This window comes from Hyalella azteca, unplaced genomic scaffold, assembly GCF_000764305.2.
Source record: "Hyalella azteca isolate HAZT.00-mixed unplaced genomic scaffold, Hazt_2.0.2 contig4153, whole genome shotgun sequence".
Taxonomy (NCBI): domain Eukaryota; kingdom Metazoa; phylum Arthropoda; class Malacostraca; order Amphipoda; family Hyalellidae; genus Hyalella; species Hyalella azteca.
This window is the reverse complement of record NW_025934378.1, coordinates 47,902-65,408: the sequence shown is the minus strand read 5'-3', so window position 1 is coordinate 65,408 and position 17,507 is coordinate 47,902. Positions and strand designations below refer to the sequence as shown.

The window sequence follows — 17,507 nt, the reverse complement described above, 5'->3', positions numbered from 1 at the left end:
AGCACGGATATATGCGAGTGTAGCACGGATATATGCGAGTGTAGCACGGATATATGCGAGTGTAGCACGGATATATGCGAGTGTAGCACGGATATATGCGAGTGTAGCGCGGATATATGCGAGTGTAGCGCAGATATATGCGAGTGTAGCACGGGTATATGCGAGTGTAGCACGGGTATATGCGAGTGTAGCACGGGTATATGCGAGTGTAGCATGGATATATGCGAGTGTAGCGCAGATATATGCGAGTGTAGCTGCACTATTTATTAGAAAATTTACCGTTAACGGTATTACCGGCGTTTCAGTGGCCGGTCGGCACGTGAATAGAAACACCGTGTCGCCGTTTTTATTATAATTTAACACTAGAAATCCGTAAAACATCTGATAAAGACGCCGAAACAGTTTATTTTCCCGGGGCGACCGGCCACTAGAACGCCATTGGGACCGTTTTTTCACAGTTTTTTCTAGCAGTGTGTCAGCGTCACAGACAGGAGAGTAAACCTGGACCTCGTCTAAAATCCGAGCCTGGTTAGAAATATGGAGCACATATAAAAGCACGAGGGTTGTCCTTCATTCCCATCCATAACGTAAGCTTACTGCGTAGCACGAGTAAAATCCTAATCGTGACAATGGTCCATAACACACTTCACTGGAGATTAACGCACAGGGAAGAAATATGTATAACAGCATATCAACATACTTGCGGTCTGTGTCATGAGGGGAGTCAGCCGAGAGTCATAAAGAGGTCAGAGTAGCTCAGAAACATATATATGTATGTACATAACTCAGAAACCGAGTATACATATATGACCCAGACACACAAAAACAAAACTGTTTCCAGATTCTATTGTCAATTTATGGAGTCAAATTGCTGGTTTAAGAAGCATGTAAATAAAGGCAGGACGCCTGTCAAGTTTTGTACCGCAACAACATCGAGGCTTCTTATAGATGATGAGTTGGTCGGTACACTTTTTCTTATTCGACGTTCTTGCTGTTCTCACTGATCGACCCAGTCTGAGCGTCGACGTTTAAAATGCTCCATGCTTTAATGCTCAAACAACAATAAATAAACTTAACTGCAACACGGATGTTAGTAATGTCCTTCAGAGAAGAGTACAAACCAACATTCAGTATGAAAGATGTACTCCATCATGTCACTAATTAAGTAATGTTACTTAACAATCGTAAAGCCGCGAGAACAAAACAGGCTCCGTGTTAGCGGCTCCATATACAACAAGCACGCAACTCACAAACCTCAGTAAGATCTTTTGCGGCTTGAAGGAAGCGAAACATAATTGATCTTCAAATTGGTCTCAAGCCCTCGATTGCGATAATGATTGAGTAAGAATTTCAATTGACCACTTAACTCATAGGGGTGTTTAGCCAAGTTTACACTGAATCATATCCTCCTAAAAATTGAGGAATACAAAAATTAAGCAAGGAATACAAACAATCGCAAACATAGGAAAGTGTGATTTATCTTATAGATCATACAATATAGATATGAACTGCAATGAAATTTAGATAGAAGGAATGATTCTGTATAAAAAAAGGGAAGTGCCCGTGAAGCTTAGATAGGAGTAAATAATCCTGCAACGAAGGAAAGTGTAATGGGATGAGACTTGATCTCTCGGAACACAGGAGGGTTTGCCGTAAATATTGCTGCAACTAATCCTTGCCGTGGAGTTGTGATCACACTTGGATTAACTTTAGAGCCGGGCTGCAGCTGCTATATTGGTCGCCATGACAGTGGCCCTAGCGAGACACGTAAGCTGCGTAAGCCAGGGCTTAGCCTCCAGGCGTGGTTGCTGAGACAGATTTAAAAAATGCTAAAATTTTAGTATTTTTGACCATTTGCCTACAGGCTGCTCCTCTAGGTTCCTGGATTTCAAAAAATGAATAGCACACACGACGGTTAATGTATCTGCAGGTAAAGTGTTTAAATAAACAAGGTCACTAGATAATATGCAAGGGCATTTTCTTCTAAACGCACCAATTAATATTTCTTCGAGAATAATTCGAGACATCAGAAAATTATGTCGTACAAATGGCCTCGCTTACAGGAAGAAAAGAACGTTGTATCTTGGATACATGCGAATTCTTGGAAGAAAGGCACGTATCTTGGATACATCACAAGGCAATGCACACTCCATAATTGAGGACCACAAGGCAGATCAGCGGCTGATCGAAAGGTAAATAATATGCGTTCAAAAATTATTTTTGGAAGACAACACTTCTAAAGGGACCAGTGCCTCCGATGTTACACATGAACTATGAATTTACTATTTTTATTTTTAAATAATTTAAAAAATTTTAAATTCTTTATAAAAAAAATTACATTGTTCAAATTACTTTATCTGTCAATTGATTCAAGCATTGTCTCCGACTTTGTGCAAGTGTGCAAAATTTCAGATCGATTGGACAGATAGAAGAGTGTTAAATATCGATTATAAGATTAGTAGCAGACAAACAAACAAGAATTGAAGTTAAAGAGAAGTCTTATGTAAAGACATGGAAACCCCGCGTTGAAAATATCACTTTCAAACATGCACAAGCAAAACACTATATTCCACATCAAAGAAACACCCACACTAAAATCACCGCTTAATGTTACGAAGAAGAAACATCTTGCGTGTAGGCTTAAAGAGGAGCATCAAAGCACCAATGCGACTTTTGTGTTCGTTGCTGCGCTCGTTAGTTGGAACGAGCGGCCATCGTGGAGTCAAGAAGAACCTCGTGCCAGGCTTATGGGGTGCCACTGGACGGCCATGGTGATGGCACTACCATCATTTTTAATAAGGGATAATGGGCCTCGTATATAAGAGCTGAGAGGCTGGGCGGCATCTAGCAGTTAACTGGAGTTTTGGAGAGTTGGGACTTGAACAAACTGTGATTAGCAGTTAACTGGAGTTTTATAGCGTCTATAACTCTCTGACAAACTGATCAGCAGTTAACTGGAGTTATATAGCGTCTATAACTCTCGGACAAACTGATCAGCAGTTAACTGGAGTTTTATAGCGTCTATAGCTCTCGGACAAACTGATCAGCAGTTAACTGGAGTTTTATAGCGTCTATAACTCTCTGACAAACTGATCAGCAGTTAACTGGAGTTGTACCGCGTCAGTAACGCTCTCAGACGAAATATAACCACCTCAATTTTCACCGGGGCATTACTGTTCAGCTAAAAACTGCTCTCGCCGTTAATTTCAAGAGCTTTTGCAGCGCTGCTGAAGCAGCTTAGCATTGAAGTATAAAAATTAGATCAGTACTCACTGCAGTGAGTGACAGAGAGCGCATTTTCTCGTCCGTCCGTACGTGACAGTCACGGACGGACGGTGGTGGTGAAATCACGGCCGGACATATGACGAGTACAATATCACCTTTTTCTAAAAAAAATGCGCTAAAAAAGTCCCTAAGTCACCAGGATATGCTTGGTCTAACAAATCTGTCAGGCTTCAAAGGGTGCATCTTGGTTACACCACAGGGCAGTGCACACTCCACAAGGCAGATCATGATACTATTGTTGATATTATTATTAGATATTATTTTTAATCAAGATATATTTTACGTTAAACATCAAGATATTACTGGAAACATACATAATCACGACTTTTCGGGCGCAAACATTGTTAATAATAATGCCTTGCAATTCAATGTGAGAGCACGCGAGGCTTGCAAGTCTCGTCCACGTATTTGACACTAAATAATAATTATTAAATTAAATAATAACCAAAACGCTATGAATTATCCTCGCTGAATTAATGACGAGCAGCCAAGCGATATATGTTTTATTATAGTGGAAAAATTAATCGAGGTCTGCACATTTATCTTCTATATCATCGTGTTTTAAACATTAAGTTTAAATATTACTGGGTATATTGTAGGAAGCATACTTCATGAGGATCACACTCTAGGAGTACGAAAATAAATTTCTTGTTACACGCGCACTATGACTAAAAACATTGCCTCTAATAAGAATAAACTATATAAAACGAGCGACATATAACTTTAAAGATATCAATTAGAAAATCCTATCTAAGTAATCCTCACTACTAGCACTAGACCGCTACCCGTAATTTGTATCTGTAACGCTACGAGTATATATTTAGTGTACCTCTGATAATGTTCTTTTGTATTAATGTTTACTGTTCCATTAAGACCTGTTTGAATAAACGTTTATTGAATAATAGGAATGCTTGAAGGAGAGTACCTCACACTTGTTAGGAAAGAACCCAAGGAAGCAACCAGCTTCACTACAATAATTGATAAGTGCATAGAAAAGTTGTAAAGTCTTTCTTTATCTAACCAAGTCGAAGAAAGGATGGAAGCAGAAGTTCGTCTCGCGTGCAAGGCACTAAATCCAGCGTGGCTATATAAAGGAGATGGTCGCCTTGGTCGGCAGTAGCGGTCACGCTGTGGCCAAAGACGGTTGGGTGGTGTCGTCACTGCGTAAACTTTGAGCACTACAATCTACGATGCTTCTCCCGTTTCTGACCTTTATGGAGGCATGCATCCGTATTGGCTAATCTTTTTTAAAAAAGAGATCTGCACGTGGGAGCTACCGGCAAAAGATGCAATAGGTCATCCGTGTACGAAAATTAACCTAATATCAACATTGGACAGACGCAAAATTCTTTCGCTGCTTACACCCACGCACAAGAAATGCTAGGAATAAATTGGAGTCCAGTGCCAGCATCTGCGGTCACTACTGGAAACATAATCACGACTTTCCGGGCGCAAACATTGAGCTTGCCTTAGACCAAGAGAACTACACAAGGCAGCAGACCAGTGTGGCACTAGTAGTCATACACATATATATGTAATGCATGTAAAAAGCGGTTTCAGTGTTTAATAGGCCGTAAGCCAGTCGCCGATTCTTGCCATCGCAGAACATTCACAGCTTGTTGCGGTTTCGAACTCGTAACTCACTTATTCAATTCTGTTGTGCTTAATTAACCGCCCGGCCTCCTTGCCGATTCTGACCAGAAACTGGCGCAGAGCTGGGATCGAACCCGCGCCTCTCTGCGCCAATCCTGGTGCTCTGAACTGTAACCACTGGGCCACCCTGCCTCGAGATAGCTGCAGCTAAATTAATATTCCCGGAATATTGATAATAACTAAATAGATGCGCAGAACTGTCGCGCATACATGAGGAGCATCCGTACACTCGTGGGTCAGAAAATCCTTCTTAATTTTAAACAAACGTAGCAATTCTACGTTAAACATTGTTGAAATAGAGGCATTCTTTTGTTAACATTAATTAGAATTCAGCAGCGTGAGTGTGCATTTGATGTAACTGCCGACTCACAATAGTGAGATTAACAAAATTTATATATTCCAGGCAGCGCCTGGTTAATCTGTTGGTATTTCTCTAAGATCGGACATTAGTCCTGCTAGTTATTACATCATGTATAGCGGATATTTAGAACTTTTTTTGCAGCAGAGTACCAATTAAGTTTCCGTTGTCGCCGCGTACTACAAATACCATCGATTAGCTGCTAATATGTACTATTAATAGCATATAATTTTACTCAACGAGTTGATGATTGGTAATATTGAACAAGTTGACTAAATTGTTTAATTAAAAGGTGGGCTGCTACGAACAGTTGTGTTGCGCTGTATCTTGCAGCACTGCTCGTCAAACATTATTTTCAATTGTGGCGAATCGTTACAGGATTATCTTTTGGTAGGTAGAATATATTTTTTCTAAGTAAAAGTGATAATAAATACTCGTAAAATCGTTCATCACTCCGTGAGTTTCCCGTACCACAGACTGAGAACTCCTGCTGCACAGGAACAGGAGGTCTGAGTACGTCCTCTAGTTACCAATATTCACCACATCAGCCAGCGTCTGAACTAAAGGAAACAGTTCCATCTTATGATATAAGTCAATAATTGCGGCGCTCATTAGGATATAGCCAGTTTGACCAGCAGGGCAAGATATAATATCTAATTCTCTTTACGTGATTGGTCAGGTCAGTGAGCCAAGGATTACTAGAGAAGGATTGCTAATGTAATCCTTCAACAGGGTCTAGGCGACCGCAGCAGGCAGGTCCGCAATAGAAGTATTGAAATAATACGACGGACGTTCGCAAGTAATTACGACGTCGTAAGTAAATCAGCGAACCAATACTCAGATTAGGGAAAAGAGCAGTGAGTTAGAGATGTGTATTGCGATTTGCGAGTTAAAGACGGTCGTAAAGTTACGATGCGTCGATAGTGCGCTCGTGGCGCGCCGAGACTGCGGAGCTCAGCCAAGTGTCATCGGCCAACAGCTTACCTACAAGTTGCTCTTTGAGGTAAATTCAACTAATAAATACTTCATAAGTAAACAACGAAAAATTAATAAATATCAACATAGACAAGGAGCCATAGCGAAGGTAGTTGATAAAGACAAAGATACTTAAATGTTTGCCGCAATTACCGTGGAGTTTACAGCACCCTCATGCACGAACATGTCGCGGATGTTGTAAGAGGATTATGACACGCAAGAAAATGAAGTTCACTTGATGAATCAAGAGATTAGAGATTCTGTACGTGATTAGTAAGAAAGCTATCTATGAGGCACATAATAATTGCAGCACTTGATGTACAACTATTGTTGATCGTCGCTGTCACGGTCGTAGTATTGCCGACACTCTGCACTCAAACAGGACTTTTGCAGTCTTTACTTACTCGTAAAAAGTGACTAGTCAGTTAAACACACACGTGACATTAGCTCGTCAACTTAAACAAAGAAGTCTTCTCGCTACTCCGTTGCTATCGCAGTCCGTGGCACACGAAGGCATCGACTTAATTTTTCTCCAAAAGAAAACGAGCGCACTCAAGCCATAAGAGCGATCGTTAGGAGGGTATAGGTCGTTAGAACGCAGTATGGCTCCAATCAGAGCCACGAGACAGCCATGTAACAAAACCCGAATATTTTTATCGAAAAATCAGAAGTTGAGCGACTTGAGAGCGCTCGAGGAGGAGTACTTTAGTGGTGTAGACGCCGCGCATGACAGGCGTCTATAATATACCTATATGTTATAGGTGACGCCTATATTATTATATAATAATATAGGCGTCACCATGACAGGCGTCTATAATATTGCAGCAGCAGCATGGAGGAATATATTAGAATGATCGGCAGGAACGAGGGTTGAGAAGATGTGCAATGAAGGAGAGGCATGAGAGAAGATGTGCAATGAAGGAGAGGCATGAGAGAAGATGTGCAATGAAGGAGTGGCATGAGAGAAGATGTGCAATGAAGGAGTGGCATGAGAGAAGATGTGCAATGAAGGAGTAGCAAGGAAATAGCTAGAGTGCGATGAATATTAGTGGACATCTCTTCTCTAATATGTGTTCTCAAACATTTATTATGTGCCGCACAAACATTCACTCGAGGGTGCCCCAGAAAAAATATAAGGCAAGGCTAATATTGAAAACTCTTAAAATATTCCATCAGCTACGAAATACAATACGAAACGCAACCTAATGTTTAATTAAAATAATTTATACTTAAAACTTTAAAGAGATGAAATTTTCTAGCAGAAGTAAACACACAGACCTAACGACTTTTTATTCTGCAAGATTGAGACGGTTTATTGGCGAAAGCATGTAAGCAGATGAAACTTAACAATCATTCCTGAGCGTTTTGGGCTGAGAATTCCAATTAAAAGCGAAGGCATAATAGATGATCAAGACAAAGATACTTAAATGTTTGCCGCAATTTCCGTGGAGTTTACAGTACCCTCACGGCCAGGTTGCGGATGTCGTAAGGGAATATAATGATAAAAGAAGTTTACTACAGGGTGCGGCGCGGGAACTTACTTATTTGAATTGCGCGCCACGTGGCGGCCATTAGTCCTAGGAAGGTGGCGCCATGCGCAATATGGTGCGCGGGCTATGAAGTTTTTCGTCCACTCAGTTCAGTTGCGNCGATCTCGCTAGACAAAATGTATTGAACAGCATGGAGGTCACCTACAAGATGTAATATTCAAGAATTAAACTTGTAAGTAAACCCAACGAAACTTTAAATGTAGCTCTTTGTAAAAAAGAAAGAATTAAAACGCTATCTTTAATACTTTTTACTTTGTGATTTTTTTAAAAGAGTAAGTTCCCACGCCGCACCCTGTATAACCGACCTAAATAAAACCCTGACGTACAAAAAGCGCAGTAAAATGCTGAGTGCAGAGATGTTTTTCCAGAACAATGCTTCACTTCATGTACACGCGCCTCACATTATTGGACGAGCACTAATGTTTTCTTCTTGTCTTACTTATTAATTTTCAGCCGGCACAGAAGGAAGTTCTAGTACATCATGCATCGCTAGGTATCTCGGCTACTGAACAGAATTATGGCGCTGCTAAACTTCAGGCCTAATTACCAGTGGCGACCTAAACAGTAGTGGTTGTGAGCGAGGAGTTTCACGAGAGCAGCAAAGCACGCAGCCTAATGGCCCAGTGAAAGAAACGATACAACATTACTGTTAACACAAGACATAGTATAAGAATGTAGGATGCAGTATAAGGATGCAGAATGAGGATACAATGTAGGATGCAGTATGAGGATGCAAAATGTAGAATGCAGAATGGTGCAGAAGTTTGACGCGGACGTGACATGGCATTACCATTGAACATAGTACATCTTCGTAACAGCGCACTGTATGACAGAGTGCCTATAGAGTGAGACCAGTCAAGAGGCAGACATGATACCAGGTTATTAAGGGTTATTACCAGGTTATTATATTATTATTAAGCCACACTACAGCGTCAGGAGGAAACAACGCGCTCGCTCTCAACATCCGGGCACAAATTGAGCTATCATATGCGAGCTCCAGCGCACACATTGGAAGCCTCAGATCTCACCACTGCAAGAGAATCGCGCACAACCTTGAATGAGAGCAGCTGTGCGCATCTGTTAGTTGTGCTTTACAATCATTAAAAAAATATTCTTACGAGGAGGAAAGTTCAAAATATCTTAATCGGAAATCAAAGTTTTTATAATGAGATATGGAAAGCGATCATCAAAGAAACATCAATGACAGCGATAGCAGGAACGCAAGCATTAAAATTGTGAACAGGCTAAAGGCATCCGCAAAATAATTCCATGAATTCAGATTCTTGCTAAACAGGAGCCGAATATCCGCGAGTAATGCAATGCAATCCGACGGAAATTAAGAAAATGTAAAGCAATCTGCAGAAGTTCAAATTTAGCGATGTGGATCGATTGCTCGGATCCACACATCTCAGAAACAACGTTGTCTTGAGAAGATGGTGTGGGCATGAATATTAGACGTCATTATAGAAAGTTACACTTCAGTTTGCGTAGAAATTGCATAAACAAGTTTTAGGCTGGCTCCGTCAAGCTACGCAAGTACAGGTCAAATCAGAACATTACTTAACTTGAGCATCGTCAAACATGCCCACACATTTTGAAATTAAAGCCTGAAGCATTAGGTTTAGGTAAATAAATAATTAGGCTGGACTAATGGCAGTACAAACTACAAGCACTGATAATCACTGGAGAAAGCTTATGACGGCTTCATGCGAGCGGCGCGAGTTAGTGTCATGAGTCTCATCAATTAAAGGTCAGGGTCATCGGTGATGCACGCAGCACGCTTCCCTGACGCTGGTTACGTCGTCAGTGTTATAGTATCAATTTAAACATTGCGTCGTCAGCATAGCATTTACATGATGACAGACCTTACCATGTAATCATTGCATTTTCCACGGCATTATGAACATTTTCGTGTCATGATTTGATTGGCTAATTACACTACCAAGAAAATTAACAAACATATAATTTGGTAATAGAGTAAATATTATGTTCTCAAAAAATGCAGAGCTAAGACGGAAACTAAGATTAGCTATTTGGCCAATCAAACAGAAATCAATTCTTCAAATACAACTTGCACCGGGAGCTGGTGCACTGTACTGCGAGCTGGTGCAGTGCAAAGCGAGAACGTTTGATTGAACTAAGCTCTCAATATAGGGGCACATTTTGACTAACAGCAGTAACGTCTATCCATTTGAAAAAAAGATAAGATGCTAGAATATTTTCGAATTAAAATGAGATAAAAAACTTATAGTGAACGAAATAGCACTTCGTTTCACTGATGACGCGAAGACGAACGGAGCGCAAAGCCAACGCATAACCTCACACAACCGCGTCTAGCTAAACACTAAGGCGCGAGCTGTGAAGTGCGAGCCTGCGACAGAGTTGCCAGATGGAGCCAAGAGCAAAAAGCCAATTTCGCTCACAAAAAGGCTAGAAACGGACCCATTTGAAATCAACAGGAAAATTTCAAATTTCAGGTATTTAAAACCGTTAACCTTGCGCACATATACTGTTCAGGCTTTCAGACCCAAAGCTCATCTGGCAACCCAGAGTGGCGAGTCCAAGGCGAGTCAATGCAAGACATCCAGTGACAAATCTTAACCCTCTTAGATAGTTCACAAATTTCTTCCAAGCCAAGATATGAAACACCGAATAATGTGAATTATACGACAGAAGAACTAGGGTAAATGCATTAAATTAAGTATTCGCATACTGAACGTAAGTTTTCACAAGCACAAAATCAAAAATTCCGTGAACACCGCATCAAAAATGAATTTAGTTCCTGAGAGACGAGATTATGTTGGAGCATGGTTGAACTAGTGTAAGGTTGACCCATCCGCCGCTCATTTTAGCGGATGTAGCTCGTTGTTCGCCTGTGACGTCACTGATATCAGTGACGTCACGGGTATTAACCAATCACCGAAATGCGTTCAAACCAGTCAACCAATCTGTCATGTGAATGACGGATTGTCTATATTTCTCGATCTCAGAGACGTAACAAGAAAGCTGAACTGAAAGACGGAACTTCTCGTGGATCAACCTTCAGAGCTGGGCAGCGCTACTTCGAAATGTAGCGGCCGCTTCCGCTACCGTTACATGCTCTAAATGTAGCACGCGCTACCGCTACCGCTACAATTGCTTAAATGCAGCGCCGCTACCGCTACTGAAAATGTAGCGGCCGCTACATGTAGCGCGCTACTGCCCACCTCTGTCAACCTTATATAGTTTAACCATGATGTTGGAGGAGCGCGGTAACGTTAGGACTAGGACCATCACAAAGACCACGGAAAACCAGGCTTTTTTATTCTGATACGGTATGCGTGTCCAGAAAATGTTGCGGGGGCCATTCTCGAACTTCGTCGAGCACATCAATTATAGTTTCTGTATAACAGAACCTCAGCGTTCAGATGGAAACCGTGGGAATATTTATAACGAACACTAAAGCAGGCGTTTATTTTGAATATTTCTATAGATATACATGTATTGTATACTCACGCAGGCGTGTAGTCGTCGGCGTCGAAGAAGTCTTCGTCTTCAGAACTTGAGTACGAAGTCACCGGCACTGTGCACGTAAACAAACAGCGCATATTTAACACTTTCGTATTATTCTTTTAAAATAGAAATATTATACGTATTACCTTCAAATAGACTCCATTGGATACATACACCGAATTAGCCAAATTGTAAAGCACGTGAAAAATTATAGTTATTACCATAAAGTAGACTCAATTGGATACATACACCGAATTAGCCATATGGTATAACGAACATGAAAAATTATACTTTTTACCGTAAAGTAGACTCAATTGAATATATACACGGAATTAGCCATATTGTAAAGAACATGAAAAATTATAATTATTACCTTAAAGAAGACTCAATTGAATACATACATCAAATTAGCTAAATTGCTAAATTGAAAAGACCGTAAGACTTTTAGAGACGATTGCGTTTGCACCTAAACTCAAGACTTGATGACACAGACCACAACAATAATAATAATTAAGCGGCCACAACTGTGGTCTGGCCGGGCGTGGTCGTAACAGAAATTCGGACGTGACCTACGCTGGCAATATCTTGCCCTTAATATTTTCCCTTCGTTACTAAATTCAGTGGAAACAAAATCATCTCATATAGTCAAATATCTGAACAAGTTTAACTCAATTAATTCTATTTCATGAATGGCAAATAATTAAGGGAAATTTAACTCAAGAAGAAAACTTCTTCCCTTCCTTAGATGTGTGGATTGTAATGGAATTTTCAACACAAATTTTTTTCAATTATGAATAATTCATACACACCTAATGAAGCTGGCAGAGATGGATATTCCATCGATCAAATCCATGACCAATATCAACGATAATTTGAAGGAATACATCCTTGACGAAGCTAAACGTTAGAGTTACCCCAAGAAGCGTCTCCACATTATCCTGTTCAGGACGAGTCTGGCTTGGGAGGATAATTGAAGGATGGCACTTATTATCCTAGTCATGTCTGGCATTGACACTGTGAAGGATGAAAAAATATAACTCAGTATTCACTGCAGTGAGTGACAGAGAGCGCATTTCCTCGCCGACAAAAACGTGAAGTTACGGACAGACGGACGGATAGACGGACGGACAGACAGACAGACAGACAGACAGATAGACAGACGGACAGACAGACGGACAGACAGACAGACGGACAGACAGACAGACAGACGGACGAACATGGAGAGCACAATAGTGCATTTTTTCCACAAATGAGAAAATGCGCTAAAAAGGATGACCCTCACCGGCAGAGCGACGTCTGGCTACTACATCAGAGGACGCAGGACTCACCGTCAGGGAGGCTCCTGGAGGAGGTGAGGTCGTCGAGGTTGCAGCGCGCGCTGACAGAGGCGCTGCACAGCACCTCTCGCCCCACCTGGTGCAACGGAGGGATAGCTAAGTTATTCTCCTGTTGGACACTCCAATGCCATGTTGGAGCAACTCCAATGCTAAGTTATTCTCCTGTTCCCAACTTCAACGCCATGCACAGATCGCAATTGCTCAATTTATATTATAAATTGTCGGATCGTTCTATTTACTAATGATTACGATGGGCAAGTAAGACCATTAAAACGTCGTTCTATTGCAAGCACAGCGACTGTCCAGCGTTAATTCTGCTCATAGCCACGGCCTGCTCGCGCCCTGGTCCTAACCTCACCTCACTACTTTCATCATCCCCACCTTACTCCCTTCACTTCACCATCCTCACCTTACNACCTTACTCCCTTCACCTCACAATCCTCCCTTCACCTCACCATCCTCCCTTCACCTCACCCCACTACCCTCACCTCACAGCCCTACTTTCACTACCTTCACCACCCTCCCTTCATCTCACTACCCTCACCACTCTCACCTCACTCCTCTCACTACCCTCACTTCACGACCCTCACCTCTCAACAACCTCCCCTCATCTCACTACCCTCACCCCCCACCTCCTCATCTCCCCTGACCCTCACCTCTATGCCGGTCAGGACATGCTCGGCCATGAAGCTGATGGGGTCGTCGCTGTCAGCGTCGTCGGCGACGGGCGGCGGCGCTCGGCCGTGCGCGGCGGGGCGCGCGAGGCGCCGCTGTGTCGGGGACGCCGTGAGTCCCGCGGGGAGGACGCGGCTGCCTTCCCCACAACTGGGGCGCAGGCGTGGAAATATAAGGTGCAAGGTGGGCATGGAAATCAGGAATGAGAATTATGCGGTAAACACGCATTAAAATTCGGCTCTCTGGTCGAGTAAAAATTTGTGGTTAGTCAATTATGAGGAGCAATATGAGAACTTGACTCAGCATCTAACTAGCTTCAGCTAATTGTTGAATAAAATATCATAAGCTGTCACCTGTCCATTTTATTTTTTGCTAAAAAGTTAGACAAAACATAAAATTGTTGTCAGTTCTGACAAGGTTCTTCTACAAGGTTAATGCATATCACAACACGGAATGTTCCATTCACAGTTAAAACAGCTTCCAAGCAAACAGCTTCCATCCAGAGTTCTGATCCCTGAACTTAAAGGCCAACATTTCAACAATATTGACATTCAAAATGAAAGAACATTTGCGAAACTGGATAATTATCAAAGAAACTCATATTGCAGCCAGAAAATACAGAACAATGATTATGATTGCAACACTGAGTCTCACGGTGACATGACTGCACCACACACACAAAATATCCTGCTAGTGTATTAACCGCAGCAGCACCATCTCATATTATTCAAATGCAAATAATCATGCCAAAATATCGCAAGAATGCTATTGTATGAGCAAATAACGTGGCCAAAATATCGCAAGAATGCTATTGTATGAGCAAATAACCTGGCCAAAATATTGTAAGAATGCTATTGTATGAGCAAATAACCTGGCCAAAATATTGTAAGAATGCTATAGTATGAGCAAATAATCTGGCCAATATATTACAAGTATTCTATTGAATGTGATCATTTGTACCGCGATCGTGTTGAGGCACTCCTGACGACTACAGCTCCATCATCACTGCTGTTGCCGCTGCTGCAGACGTTGCCGCTGCTGCCCGCCTTCCTGATGAGGTCAGCAGCAGGGGCAGGGAGGCTTCTGCTGCTGGGGGCGTTGCAGGGCTGGTACACGTCGTTGGCAGGGAACGCTGTGTTCTTGGCGATCTGTAAAGCACGTGATTTGAGTGAGAGCAAAAATGAAGGCTATAGGTGAAATAAAATGTCACCTAAGCGGCTTCATTTAACCAGCTTAGTCAACAAGTTACTTAGGAACAAAAACATAAACTAAAAATAAAGCCTCATCATTCCCGACATGCTATTAAATATATTAATTTTATGCGCAAGTTATCTGTTTCATTTCAGCTATTTCTTTCATAATAAATAACTATGGAGCAACTCAATAGTTATAAATAATGCAGCCTAATGACGAAACACGTACACTTCAAAGACCTGCAGCAAGACGATAGCTTTATCAATGGTTAAGAATACAGAAATTTAAAACACGCGCACAGCAAAGACCTGCAGCAAGACGATAGCTTTATCACTCAATAGTTAAGAATAATACAGAAAAGACAAAACACGTGCACAGCAAAGACCTGCAGCAAGACGATAGCTTTATCAATGGTTAAGAATACAGAAATTTAAAACACGTGCACAGCAAAGACCTGCAGCAAGACGATAGCTTTATCACTCAATAGTTAAGAATAATACAGAAAAGACAAAACACGTGCACAGCAAAGACCTGCAGCAAGACGATGGCGTGCTTGACAGTCTCCAGGAGCGTGTTGAGTTTGTCCAGCACCAGCAGGCAGCGGCGACGCTCCTCTTCATCACTGGGCTGGTGGCGCTCGAGCTGAACACCAAATAAGGCAGTCACTTACATCAGAATTAATGACAAATGCATAATAAGAACACAAAAAATAAGTTGAGTATGGAATCAGTATTATTATGAAGGCTTATGAATTGGTACTCTCACTGCAGTCTTTGCAAGAAACATCACAAAATGCCTTGGAAGTTTTGTCCCCACTGACCTGACGAGCCTGGTCAATGAGCAGCTGCAGGTAGGCGTCGCTCTCTGTGAGCTTCTTGTCAAAATCTGCCATGGTGGGAGGCGGGCGCGAGGGGTCCCAACGCTGTCAAAAGATGCAAACAATAGCCAAATATATATATAAAGTTACAATTTATACATACTTCAGAGTCAGCAATAAAATAAAATGATTTTTACATATACCCAATACACTGTGATGATAGCATGAGAAATATTAATTCTGCTATAGCAAATTATTTTAACACAAGTGTATGAGAGCAGCCTCAATATTTATTTTTGCTCAAAAAATTAGCAGCATCACTACTCGGAAACTCACAAATTTAATTACCCTAACCTAATAAAATAATCATCTCTACAAGCTATAATGGATGAAAGTTTTCTAGTAAATAATGAGATGTAGAAGTCTATACATGACTCACTTTGGTCATGGCTAGTGCATGACGTAGGATGGTGTCCTCTAGAGCCCTTATCCAGGTCTCCCTCTCGTCCCGGTCATGAGCCTGCAGAAAACCATCAATATTATTTTAAGAACCAAATTCAAGACCAATTAATAAATGCATTGAATTTAGCCAACAAAGATTTATTATTCATCACAACATGTACGTACATTAAATAATACTAGGTATCCTTATAATAACATACTATGATATATTCCTACCATAATGTTTTAACCCTCTACAACCTGACATAGTAACCAGGGCAATACTGTCACAAGCCTAGTTCCCAAAAGGAATACGTTCAAGTGAGCGCAAAATGACTTGCGATGATGGTTACCGCCATGTACGACAACTTAAAAATGTTCTCTGTTGTGTACAAACGTCCTGAGGTTGCTACACCTAATAGTTAATGTACAATTCAAGTTGAAAGTTTTCTACCCGGAGAGTGACACATGGCAGTACAGGGTTAAATAGAGAAATTATTTTTCAGCCATGCTACCATAAATAATAAAATTGTGTACATGAAATTTCAGGGAACACATATTGCATGGAAATGATAAATTAAATAATATAGATGAACACAAGCAAAGGAAAGAATGAAGTTGCTTGATGTTCTTTGGCATTATTGTTTCATCAACAGCAGTTATTGCACCTAATGTTATAAGAACCGAGTATTAAACTACTGTAAATTGATTTTGTATACAGACAACATTCAAAATTATGCTATCACAGAGTAACAAGTAATGTTCTACCTGGAAGTGGAAAGTTTTAGCATCAACTGTGATGGTGAAGGTACTGTCATCATCATCGTCAATGCCAACAACTGCATTACGTAAACGAACACAGCCTCGACGAGCACCTCGCACCATCTTGTCCTTTGACTGAAATATAAAAAAAATTTGTTTAAATGCATATTTAAAAGGGAAAAAATATAAATAAAATGTACACAATAGGGAATGATATAATATTATACCTGACACTTGCAATTAAATTTAATCTATAATTTTCCATTAATAACACACCTAAAAATTTTGCTGGGAAATTCAAAAAATGCCAATTATATAGTCAATCAAAGCCAAGAATGTTCAAGAATATTTTGAAGAAGATTTAGACCTTGCAGGATAATTTGTTTTACAGGTTTCCACCAAATAGTTAAAAAAATACACAGAAAAATATATCAGTTTTTCAAAAACTTTGAAACAGTTTTATTTTTGTTGTATTCTTTGGATATTATAATATTCTTCAAATCAATGCATACCTATTTACTGTCTTGTTACAAAGCTTAGATAGATATAAATAAAATATTTCTGGAAAATGCAATAAATCAAAGCATTTAAAGATACAAACGCTAAAATATCTTGACTTACCGTGTAATAAGACAAAAGTCCAGCACTATCATCCAAAACAAACCAACGATATTGCCACCCTTTCATGACATTTGTCCACTTGCTTAAAGGGCCTTCCATTTCTGGTCTTTGATAGAAAACAGAAAGAAACTGTTGGCAAAAAAGATAAAAAATTCAAATAAAATTCAAATTCAATTATCAGTTAAATCTACAACAGATGGAATATATTCTTCTATTGCCAATGTAATTTTTGATGTTGGTACAAATATCCTATCAATGGGAAGTGTTCCATCAGAGTTCTCAAGTCATGCTGGGTCAGAGAGTTCTCAAGTCCTCAGAGTTCTCAAGTCCTCAGAATTCTCAAGTCC

General features: G+C 40.6%; 1 protein-coding gene across 2 annotated transcripts in view; it reads right to left on the bottom strand.

Moving 5' to 3' along the window:
* The window catches only part of LOC108671391 (oxysterol-binding protein-related protein 9), a 30,728-nt gene extending 13,441 nt beyond the window's left edge, over positions 1–17,287 (bottom strand). For both annotated transcript variants that reach the window (XM_018158938.2, XM_047879901.1), the window contains exons 1-9: positions 17,161–17,287; positions 16,546–16,674; positions 15,776–15,856; positions 15,340–15,441; positions 15,051–15,161; positions 14,286–14,473; positions 13,307–13,475; positions 12,642–12,726; positions 11,317–11,383 (exon numbers count right to left, since the gene is read on the bottom strand). In XM_018158938.2, the coding sequence (XP_018014427.2) occupies positions 11,317–11,383; positions 12,642–12,726; positions 13,307–13,475; positions 14,286–14,473; positions 15,051–15,161; positions 15,340–15,441; positions 15,776–15,856; positions 16,546–16,674; positions 17,161–17,259 (1,031 nt within the window). In that variant the 5' untranslated portion in view covers positions 17,260–17,287. The remainder of the gene's footprint in view (positions 1–11,316; positions 11,384–12,641; positions 12,727–13,306; positions 13,476–14,285; positions 14,474–15,050; positions 15,162–15,339; positions 15,442–15,775; positions 15,857–16,545; positions 16,675–17,160) is intronic.
* Between the last annotated feature and the right edge of the window lie 220 nt (positions 17,288–17,507).